The sequence below is a fragment of the Gouania willdenowi genome, chromosome 1, assembly GCF_900634775.1.
Source record: "Gouania willdenowi chromosome 1, fGouWil2.1, whole genome shotgun sequence".
NCBI lineage: Eukaryota > Metazoa > Chordata > Actinopteri > Blenniiformes > Gobiesocidae > Gouania > Gouania willdenowi.
Window position 1 is genome coordinate 37,650,148 of NC_041044.1, and position 12,666 is coordinate 37,662,813.

General features: G+C 40.3%; 1 protein-coding gene across 4 annotated transcripts in view; it reads left to right on the top strand.

Annotated features, from left to right (window-relative positions):
* The window catches only part of pecam1b (platelet and endothelial cell adhesion molecule 1b), a 40,248-nt gene extending 39,755 nt beyond the window's left edge, over positions 1–493 (top strand). For all 4 annotated transcript variants that reach the window (XM_028454163.1, XM_028454269.1, XM_028454226.1 and 1 more), the window contains exon 14: positions 336–493. In XM_028454163.1, the coding sequence (XP_028309964.1) occupies positions 336–437 (102 nt within the window). In that variant the 3' untranslated portion in view covers positions 438–493. The remainder of the gene's footprint in view (positions 1–335) is intronic.
* The last annotated feature ends 12,173 nt before the right edge of the window (positions 494–12,666 follow it).

Below are 12,666 nucleotides of genomic sequence, written 5' to 3' on the forward strand. Positions count from 1 at the left end.
ATGAACTGTTGGGCGCAGTGTCGCTTCACCATTTACACTGTGAAGAAGAATGGTGCAATAGAAGAGGAACCAACCTAAAGTCTCAAAAGTTTGGGATCATTTGTGACATGAAACTAACAGTAAAACATTATTTTATGACACTTAAAATATTTGTATATTATGTACACATTATATTAAGAATTGTGTTTTTTGTAATGAATTTGGGAAAAGTGTATTGAAACTTTGACTAATGGGGGTGGGGGGGGGCAATGCTACTTTTTATTATTATTATTATTATTATTATTATTATTATTATTAGCTCCCCAGTATTAACTGCTGTGCTTTGCGGTCTGCAGGGTTCAGTCCAGTATGCTGAACTTAACAAGGAGCAGTCGGAGATCAACCAGTACAATCCAGAGATCAACAGTGCCCCAGACCTTCCAGTACGGCTGGATTAGTGGAAATTACTGAACGAGTGAAAGTGTTTATTGTTTTTCTCGCAAATAAAGAGAAGCCATGCACTCGTCCACTGTGTTCATTGAGCAATCAAAAATAATAATAATGAGAAAATGAGGAAGAGGAGGCGGTAATGACAGAAAATCATTCAATCAATTTTTATTAATTAAGTTCAAATTTTATAATTTAGTAAAAGCTTTCTATTTTCTTTTAACCACTGTTTTATTTTATTTTTTTGTTAAATCCAAGATGTTTAAAATGTGAAAATCTTTTACTATTTAGGGTCGAGAAGCAGATGGCATCATCATTTAATTTGGAGAGAAAGTTGGTTTTCATCTACAAAAATATAACAGTTTTATTTTATTTTATCTTCAGATGTCAGAATTAATTTTGTTCATCCTCAAGTTAAACTTTTCTGGATCAGAAATAGGCAATTTTTATCAGAGTGGGAGCCACAAAAATGTGATTATCTGATCTGAGGGTCGCATGATCACTATTTATGTCAACAATCTGAGCATTAATACAGGAAATTAATTGTGTGTGTTTTTGTGTATTATTAGAATTATGTGTATATTTTCTTCGTATATTATTTCCTCATTTTCTATGGATTTTTTTCTTCCTTTTTTGAATAACTTATTGTCATTTTGTGTTTTTCTGTTCTGATTTTAGGTGGTTTTTTTTTGTGGTTTTGTAAATTTTTTTCTTATTTTTCGTGTATTTTTGGAGTCACCTTGTGTGTTTTTGCAGTAATTTGGAATACTGTATTTTAGTTGATTTTGGTTGTCATTTTGTGTATTTTTATGGAAGTTTCTATGATTTTATCGAGCCATTCTGTGTTTTCTTGGAGTCATTTTGTGCGTTAACTTTAGGGGCCGCAATAAACTAGTCTGCAGGCCGCGTGTGTCTCCCGGGCACCAGCTCTCTATATGTTTGGTCTAAATTCATGACTAAGTAAATTTGGTTAAAACTTTGAACTAAAATGTTTCAATATTGATTTGATCTGATTCCCTAAACAAAGATTTCTTCTTCTGATTGGCTCATTTAACATTATGCCTCTCCCCGTTTTATTTTTTTTTTTTTTTTTTTTTTTTTTTTTTTTTTTTTTTTTTTTTCTCTTGTCTGCACATTCTGTCGAAGGTTAACACTACAAGAAGTGCAATCTTTTAACAGCAATGCATATTTTGTTATTGCAATTAAATAAATTTATTTATTTCATTGCATAATTGTGACCATCACCAGCCCTCCCTAGGGAAGGGTAAGAAATACTTTATTAAAGGGAGGATGTAAAAAAAAGAGAGGGCAGTGTTACACCAAGGTGAGGGGTTGGAGAGGGGTGGGGAAGTTAACAGGGAAGAGGAATACAAGATAGGAAATGGAATGGGTGGGGAGTAGTCGATAGATTTCAAGTGATGCGATGTGAAATTGTGGTTGTGTATATTGTGCTTATTGTTGAGTTATCAAGCCAGTTTGGTGACCAGTGTGCGGCTTAGGAATAATGGTGGTGGCTGTGAGCAGAGGAAGAAGTGAGTGGAAATTCCATAGAACAGGTATTTGGGAACAACGTGTCTGTGGTTGAGCCCAGTATGAGTGTTATCCCACAGCCCAAGGCCAGTGCATCCATGACAAATGTATTTCCAAGAACCGCCACTGCAAAACCCACGAGCCGCCCCCGGGCCCCGGAAGCAGCCAGGCCAGCAGCAAGAGCGGGCAACCCGGGGGCCCCCGGCGACCACCACACGGCCAAGCAGCCCCCCGAACGCCCCCAAGATCCCAAACCGAGAGGCAACCATCGCCCCCCCCATACACACCCGAGAAAGCCCCAAGGAGCCAAGGACCCAGCGCACCACGCCACCAATCCAACCCCCAACCCCCAGACCCCCCACCCCATCCCCCCCCACCCCCCCCACACCCCCGCGCCCAACCCCCCGAGGGGAGGGCCCAGAGAGCTCCCCGCCCGAGACCCCAGCGGAGGAGCCAAAGCCCACGCCCAGCAGACGACCAGAGCCACGCCGAACGGGCAGCCGGCGGGCACCCGCCGCCGGGCCCAGAGCCAGCAGGGACCCGACCCCAGGCCAGAGGGACCCGGAATGAAAGCAGCACCAGGAGCAGCCCGCCCAGGGAGGACGACCACACCCCAAGCCGCATAAGGCACCAGGGGGCCGCCGGGAGTCTCCCCGTCGGCCCCCAGGCACCCCAACCTAGCCCCCCATGGCGCCCCAAATCACCTATTGTTGATGTCGCCCGCGCCACGGGCTTTAGTTTTTTTATTTATTTATTTATTTTATTTTTTTAAAAGCCAGGGCCCCCTCCAAGGGCCAAGCCAGACCGCCTTGTGCATCCCCAGCACCCTGCCTCACGGGGCACTGCCCAAGCAGGGGCCGTACCATTAGGTATGCAAGGGCGCGGCACGCGGCACCCGCCCCGAAAGACCCCCGCCAGGACCGGCCCGGCCAGCCAGCCAATCACCCCGGGCCCCAGGAGCACCCCCCGGGACCAGGACCCCCCAAGGGCAAGTCCCCGGGCCAAGCCCCCCGGGACGCACCCCCCACCCCCGCCCAGGACCCGGCCACAGCCCAGCAGGACCGCACAGCCCCGGACAGCCCAAGGCCAGCAGCCCAGGGCCCGCCGCCCCCCGGGCAGCGCCAGCCACGGAGCAGCGCCACCCACCGGCCCGCGAGCAACCGGCGATCCCCACCGCGGGGACGGAGGCACCCCAAAGGCACACACATCAAGTGCGGAACCGCAGCCCCGAGCCAAAGATGCCCCGGACCCACCCACCAGTCCGCAGATGTCAGGACAGACCCACCAGGCGGCCGACAGCAACCTCCACCACCGGAACAGCTAGCGCCGCCCCCCAGTAAACAGCATCGCTCCGAGGCACCTAGCAACCCCGCCCCAACCCCGGTGAGGACACCAGCACACCCCCAGCACACCCACCCCCCAAACCGGCGAGGCAGGCCGCCCCAGGCCCGCACACCGCGGGGCCCGCCCCCAAGGCCACCAGGCCTCTCCCCGTTTTAGAAACAATGGCTACTTTACATAGACTTTCAAAATAAGGGGCTGGAGTTTTAGAGGTGAGCTTGACTTTTGTTCCTTTAGTTCATATGTGTCAAACTCAAGGCCTGGGGGCCAAATCCGGCCCTTCAGAGCATCAGATTCGGCCTGCAGGAGAAAGCCAAAATGACAGAGTAAACATGAATCATTGTGTAAATTACAAACTAATTCAGTGTGAAAGAAGTCAAAATCTTTCCAAAATCCAGCATTTTTTCTCAAATTATTCCACAAAATCTCCCTAAATAATTAAAAATACATAAATCAGAGGACATAAGTATCTGTCACTTATTGCTTAGATATTGTTGATATCTTCCATACTTTGTCTAATTTATAACTGGAAGTGCAAACTTGGGTACAATAATGTTGAATTTGTTAATTTTTCTACTTAAAACCTGTGGCCCACTTAGTTTATATTAGTTTATATGACTGTTGTCCGAATTAAGTATTCATTCATTCCTCAAAATTGGCCTCTGAATTGATTTTTCAGTTTCTATTTTACATTATTTCATGAACATGACATGCATTTTAGTGCAAGCTTTAGTCAGTCTGACTTTGAATTGAAACTGTTTGCCATTTGAGAAGTGAAACCTACAAAGTGTTGGAGTTGTTTGCGTGTTCTACCTGTATTAGGCGCTAAAACCCCATTGAAACATCAAATCTGCACTGTTTGCTGTGGGCACTTGTCTCCATCTGGTGGCAGAAAAGTTCAAATCCCTTTTTAAATTCATGTCACGTGTCAGTGTATCACTAAAGAGGCAGTGACGTGGCTCACTGTGATTTGTTTCCACTGCCCTGTTCAGGATTTATCTGCTGTTTGGATTGATTGTTCACTTATAATCTGCTCTGTAGCCATTAGATCTGCTGTTGTGTCTCTGTCTGTGTCCTTCATTAACTTATCAGACCTTCACCAAGTCCATTACCTTCAGTGTGTGACCCTGTGCAGTGTGCATGTATCAAGCTTCATTGTTTGAGTCATGAATTATAATTCATTTTTTATTAACATTTTTACAAATAAAATAAAATAATATATATAGATATATGATGTAAATTACTGAATCAGGCCTGGGTGACCTTGGTCTAATTTTTTGCAGTCCCCCTAATACAATTAAGAAAGAAATTTCACAAAACAACAGCAAAAATACACACAATAAATATAAAATGGGCAACGTAACAGAAAAGGACACAAAAGCAACGATACAAAGGAAAATGACAAAATTAAACCAAAGGAAAGCACAAAAATGCAAGAGGACAACAATAATGCCCAATAAAACAACATATACATGCTCAAAACATTAAAAAAAAATACACAAAACAATAAAAATTTACAGAATGACTATCAAACTTGCAGAATTATATGCGAAAATGACACAAAAGGACAACGATACATAAAACAACAAAAATAAACAAGAAAACAAACAAATATACACATAAGGATAACAAAATATGCAAGACAACAATAATACCCAAGAGAAAAACAAATACATGGACAAAACAGCAAAAATACACAAAACAACAGTAAAATTACACAGAATGACTATCAAACATGCAAAATTACACAAAAGGACAACGATACATAAATGAACAACAAAATTACTAGAAAATACCAAAAAGGACAACATGAATATACTAAAGGACAACAATAATACCCAAGAGAATAACAAACACATGCACAAAATAACAAAAATACACTAAAAGACCCCCCCAAAAAAGCAAAAAACACAAATGACAACAGAAATAATTCACAATTATCACAACTTTGAAAGGGAAAGTAATATTAGATCGTATAATATATTATTTAATGACAAATAATGATGGGTAAACCCAAATCCTGACAGAGATTTAATGGTCCATCCATCTATTTTCTGACCCACTTGCTCCTTTTTTTCAGGGTTGCAGGTGTCTGCTGGTGCCTATCTCCAGCTCTCATGGGGCACTAGGCAGGGTTACACCCTAGACAGGGCGCTGGTCCATTATGGGGCAACACACAGAGACAACCACTCACACTCACATTTACTCCTACGGCCAAGCATGGGGAGAACATGCAAACTCCACACAGAAAGGACCAGAGATTTTATATCCTGAAACATGACAACACTGATGCCCAATGTACCATACGTGAATGCTGGTAATGCTATGCATGACGTCAAACACACACACACACACATACTGTATTACAAATTCACATCATATTCAGAAGAACTCCCTGTAATTGAATGTCCGGCTGCTGTAACCTCAAGGACCTACAGAGCCTGTGCTGGAGGCGTTGGCATGGAAACCACACTGGGTAAATCATCCCAAAGGTAAACAACCATCTCTGCTCAATATCCCTCATCATTTAAACTCCATTAGCTTGAATCAGATACAACACCTGCTGGCTCACAACCTCTTCATCCTCCTGATGTAAAGAAATAAACTTCCAATTTTTAGCTCAGCTTTTTAAAGTGCGTGGTCCATATGTATATCTCCCTATCAATATTCAATTAAATAGATTTTTTTGTGTACATGAAATAAAATAAAAAAATCACTACTTTAATTTTCCTCCGCTCAAAATAATGTTATCTCTATTAAAGCAAGGAATTTCTGTCAGTCTGTGTGTGTGTGTGTGTCTGTGTGTGTGTGTGTGTGTGTGTGTGTGTGTGTGTGTGTGCGTGTGTGTGTGTGTGTCTCAAATATCTGCGGATCAGGATCAGACTGACCTGAGAGTTTCAACATGGCTGCTGCTTGGGTCAAGGGTGTGCAAAGTCGAATTTGTTTGGTCGTCAAAGGACTCAGTGATGATGTAATCAGTTAGAGCAGGGATTCTCAACTGGTGGGTCGGGACCCAAAAGTGGGTCGCGGACCTGTACTGGGTGGGTCGCGAACAGCTGGTAAAAAATTAATAAATACTTAATGTCTCTCATGTTGGGTTGGACTTGTCTTTTATTTTGAAAGAAACTTTTCTTTTGACAGGCCTGTTGTGAAATGCTTGTTGCACGGGCAAATATATAGATTTATGTTTTAAAAAAAAGATTATATGGATTAATAGGATTAATTTTGGTTGGTTGAATTTGTAAAAAAAAAAAAAAAAGGTGGGTCGCGATTTAATGACAGTGGCAAAATTGGGTCGCAGGGTGAGACCAGTTGAGAACCACTGGGTTAGAACATTAGAACATTGGTCCTACCGCTACAGGGATGACGTCTGACCTTCAAACACAGCCTCATTTGACGATCCATGAAAAAGCTACTTACCCTCCCACTTTTCTATAGCAATACACACTTCCTACAGGCACTACACTAGTTGTAATACATTTGGAAACAGATATATTGGCTAAAATGTTAAAGGACACTTGTAGCAAATAGAGCAACAAGTTAACAGACTTTTTCAAATTTAGTTTGAAGATATTTTCAAGTATCATACTGTGCAATAATAATTTCAGTTACTTGGCCAACTGTGTAAAGGATCAAATAATCCATCATTAATAATATCATTGTGTGGTCACAGTTGAAGCGTTGTTACATAGCAGAAGGCTCAGTTTGTCTATTTATAATCATAGCTATAAAAAAAGAAACATAATGGCTAGAATAAACCCCATGGACACACAACCTGGTCAATCTGCTCGGGTCTTAACCAGAACAAAGAGGTCAGAGCACATTATGTCCGTTTTAAAGTCTTCCCACTGGCTCCCAGTCAGCCTCAAGTTAAAAACACTCTTTTTCTTTAGATATAACTGAGAGTGGGATTTTTAATCTTATGATTTAATGGTTTTCCTGCTGATTTTTAAACTGTTAAATGTTTTCTGTTGCACTTTTTAATCATGTAAAGCACATTAAATTGCCTTGTGTATGAAATGTGCTATGCAAATACATTTGCCTTGGCTTGTTTGTCTGATGTAGAGGAAAATCCCACTGTGTAGTGGACAGTGAACGCACCACCAGGGCCAGTGGCACTTAAAAAAAAAAAAAAAAAGGGAATAAGTGTTTTTTGTTATGACTATCTGAACAGAAGTCTGGGTTTAAAATGTTCTTTTTCAAAGTTTTCCAACTCCAACCAAACGGTCTTCATGGAAAAGCTCAATATGAGGACTTTTTTTCACAGCTGAGAGAATAACACCAGACATGGGCAACTGGGGCCACACATACTGTAATTAAGATGAGGGCCACATGTGGCCCCAAAAGTAAATGCACAAATTGACATAAAAAACACACAACATGACAAAAAAGTACACAAAAGGACATAAACACACAATAATATACTCTAAAGAAACAAAATTACAATAGTAATACACAAAAGTAGAGTAAAATCTACAAACCCTTTGTTCTTTCCTGATTTAATGCACAGATTGCTCATTATTACTAATGCTGACATGAATGTTGATCATGTGACTATTGAAAAAGACAATCACATTTTTGTGGCCCCACCAGCTGTGATAAAAGTTGCCTGTCTCTGATGTAGACCACTCACTTCCATGATCTCGCTGTGAAGTTTTTCTCCTTCACTGACGTGTCAGATATTAAGGATGTAGTTACGTGTAAGAGTTGTTAGACTGCAAATACTGCCCCAGCCTGTTGCTCAGTGCCACGTTTTCATGCTGACAACCTGATATGTGTCATTAGTGTTTGACAAAGACAGGGAGGATGTGGTTTTGTTTAACATGTATTTTTATTTTTAAGTTATCCTGACTGAAAGCAGAGGATGCACAAATCTATGAACGGCTTTCGTCATTTTCCCAAACAAAGTTTAAGGCCCAAATTTTCGTTGGATCACCTCATATTTGAAAGCAGCATCAAAATTTGAGATGCTTGAGTGAATTTGGCGCTCAAATTTGTTTCGCAAGATCAATAAAGTAATTTGAATAGCAAAAAAGTTAAAATTAACATTGTCGTATTTATTTATTTAAATTAATTATTCCCATATTTATTATATATGAGCTTTTCAAATATAAAAATAATAATAAATAAAATGTTAAAATAAGAGTTTTTTTTTTTTTTAAGGGGTAAAGCTGAACGTATATAGGCTCATCATCAGCATCATGACAACTTGTTACCAGTCTACACCAGACATGCGCAACCAGCGGCCCGGGGGCCACATGCGGCTCTTGATCTTATTGTGTGCCAACTGTTGTGTCGATACACAACACACAGTAAAGAAAAACACATGAAATGACAGAATAATACACAGAATGACCACAAAAACCAACTAAATGAGTCTAAGAACACACAAATGTGCAACAAAATCACACAAAATGGCTTCAATAACACAAAAAAATACACAAAAGGATTCCAAAAAGAATACATTACAGAAAAATATACAAATTAACATTCCACTGAAGAAGAACAGAAGACAAATCCCAACCTTTTATTCGAAAAGTGGACAAAACCCTAACCATAACCTTAATGATAAAAATGTTATTTATTTATTTTATTAGGGGTTGGAATTTTGTCTACTGAGACTGAACATCGTCCCCCTTTTTTTACCCTGTGCTGTTTCAAGGACTGCCGATGGATGAGCTGTACAGCTTGCTGTTGCTGTCACTGCTATAAATAAAAGTATGAACTATCTTATCTTGTGGTTGCACAACAGTGAAGACGAATCACAGACACGCTGTTAGCATAGCGACTGGAACACCTGGATTCAAGGATGATTACGGGAATACTTCAATTTGGTGAATTCAACCGAATATCAACGTCCAAATTACTCTCTTTAATCTGTGTATTGTTATTTCCTTTGAGCAAATAAAGGCAGAGACAAAATATACTGTTGCGGTTGGTGAATAGAAACATGTAACCTGTATAAAAATGACCTAGAGATGCACTGAATGTGATGTCTGACATGGAGGCCCAGGAGCCTCCTGGCTGAAGGTGAAGCAGATAACACTTAGTGGAGCGACGTGTTCCCCGTCGACAATCTTCCTTCAGAGAAATGATCGAAAAACAGAAATAACAAGTAGAAACGTCCTTCACAGACAAGGCAATGAATTCACTGCATTAACCAAAGAGCTTTTACCACATAGTCCTTTGTTCCCCTACAACACCATAGCATTAGGCTGCAATTATAACCTGCAATTAGTCAGTGAAAGGAGAGTCAGTTGCACCGTTTTACGAAACTACAAGTCAGACTAGTCCTAATCAGGAAAGCAATTCCCTGCAGGTTTTCAAAATTCCTTGTCATGCACACACACACACACACACACACACACACACACACACACTTATCTGTAATAACCACTAAGGGCTGTGGTTACGAAACTGAGCTCATGCATTTGTTCCTTTTGACGACGTGTTTTTCAAAGTGTGTTTAGTTGTCTAACAGGTGAGTCCGCTCACTGTGTTGCAGACACTGCCTTAAGACCAGGTTGTGTATAATGCAATTCAACATAGATAAAAAAACAAGTTTGCAGCTGATGTGATACACATAGAGCAGACGTGGGCAACTGGTGGTCCGGGGGCCACATGGAGCCCTCGGTCTAATTGTATGCTGCCCCCAAACTTAAACGTACAAAATGACAGAAAAATTCACAAAACAAAAGCAAGAATACATTAAAAAAAAAAAAAATACAGAGAATTACAACATTGCAGGAAAATACAGTAAAAGACAAGACCACAGAAAATAGTCTAAAAACACACAAAACTGCTACAAAAATTAACAAATTGACAACAGTAACACACAAAATTACTCCAAATAACACAAAACGACAGCAAAACTACACAAAAAGACAAGAAAAACACATAAAATGACTGCAAAAAATTCAGATCCTTTAATGTGGCTTTTCGGGGTCACTTCGAAGGAACGCAAACTAATTTCTTTTTCTAACTTCCTTTTCAACCCTTTTAGCTCGACGTTTAATTCTTTTGAAATGGAAGGATGAATCTCCTCCAGCAGTGGCAAACTGCATTAAGGATGTGATATCTACTCTTAATTTGGAAAAAAAAATAAGATGTATGATGGGGGTCAGGACGGGAAGTTCTATTGGGTGTGGATGCCTTTTTTTTATTTTTTAATCATTCATCAACACTGGTTCAAGACTGATTTTAAACCGACACTGGCTGAAGTATTCATTTATTTGTGGTAAATGTATGTCCATTTTTTTTTTTTTTTTTTTTACTTTTCTCTATGTGACAATGGGTTTTCAGATGTTCCAATGTGGGGTGGGTCTATGTTTCATTGTTTTTTCTAAAAATTCAATAAATAAAACACAAAATTACTCTGCAAACCCACAGTACTAACAGTAACAAAAATTACTCCAAAAAAATGCAAAATGACAACATACATACACAATATGGCTCCAAAAAGCATACATTTTACAGGAAAAACGCTCAAAAGTCAACATAAGTTCACAAAATACAATCATAACAAGCAAGAAAACAATAAACATCCACAAAATGACAGAAAAACACACAAAATTACAATTAAAAAAATGCTCAGATTGGTTATTATTCTATACTCATGAATTCAGACACATGTACACATTATGTACATTCAGACATGAATGTACATAATGTGGCCCTTCGTTCAAACAAACACATTGTTGTGGCCTCCACTGTGATAGAAGTTACCCACCTCTGTCATAGATTATATAGCACGTGCTGGTTTACAACTCCTGTTCCTGGTTGGCGCGTTCTACACTACAGTGAAATACAGTCAAAACAATAACATTTACCATACTCACCCACAGTACCAAGATTATAAAACATTCTCGCGCACATGCACACAGCTACTGTATTTACAGATGGGTGGAATTTTGGTTTTCTTTTAGCCAAGACTAAAGCCTAAAGGTGAAAGTTTTAAAATCTGACATGATCTTGAGTTCCAGTGGTTGTAGATGCCACATTAACACTTTGTAGATGAAGGTTGACTGACCAAAGTAAGTCCTGCAGTGTGGGATCTGACAGTTATGAGTGATGGAACCTCTGTTGACTCTGTTATTGCTGTGTTTTTCTCTCTAGATATAAGAACTGAGTAGGTTTTGTACTAGGTCATTGATGCATGTGAATGTTGGTTTGAGAAAGCATAAGTTGCTAAAGCTTTTAAAGCATGTCCAAATTCTCCAGTTTCCTCCCAGAGGCCAAAATTGTTTGTGATTGTTGTTATCTATGTGTGTGTGTGTGTGTGTGTGATTCCCTGTCTCTATTGGCCTGTACTACGAAGCTGGATTTCCTCTTATAGCGCTAACTTTCGGGATTTATTCAGTGTGTGTTGTACTACAACACTGGCTAACTTCTTAATGGGCTAAATCACCATGGTAACTTAGGCTGACCACATAACCTGGTCGCGACCAGGTTATGAAGTGAATAAGATATGAGCGAGTACAAAAATCTCACCTCCTGACCAATCAGTGTTCTTGAAAAGTGATCTGCCCATTCTTAGAAGAGCCTGGTTGGTGCAGATCTGACAGCTGTGTTAAGGAAAGAAAGAGTATTAATGGATAAATGCATTTCTTTTATTTACAGATAACATCCTTTAAGAAAGGTTGAAAGGGCACTCTCCGTATCACGAACGGATTAAGTCATTCATTCTTTCATTCATTCATACATATGTTAAAGTGACGCTAACAGCATCAGCAGAAACATACTACAGTGAAACAATGTGCTCACATCCCAGTGTGTGTGTGTGATAAATAGAAACACATCTATGCTTCTGCTGTAATAAAGTGAAACTGGTCAGAGTGCTGTTCGTTTATCATCTCATGGATTAATAATGTATAATCTCACGCTTTTACACATTAACAGCATCGGCAGCTTCCTGCCTGTGTTCTTTCCTTCCTGCTTTTTCTGCAGCAACAGTGTTGTTTTTGGTCTGAATTATGGATTTTAATTCTGCATATTTTTAAAGAAATATTCCTCAATTGTGACATAAGTCTGCATGGTTTTTCAAGTTTGTGATTCACTGCATTCTCCACCCCTGTCACAGGGTCGCGCACGTAGCCAGGCTGAAATCACCTGGGTTAAGTGAACGTATTTATATCCTGCTTCGTGGGACAGGGGTTCTCTGATGGAGAATGTTTGGCTAGGTGAAGCCAGCTAACGGAGAGATATCCCAGATATACTTATCCAGCTTCGTAGTACAGGCCCTCTGAGTCTGTGATTGCCTCTCCTGTGTGATGTTATGTCTGTAGCTGTGTGTGTGTGTCTGTAACTGGCTCTCTGCGAGTGATTTTCTGTAACACTGTAGTTGTGTGTCAGTTGTCATGGTGATTACTT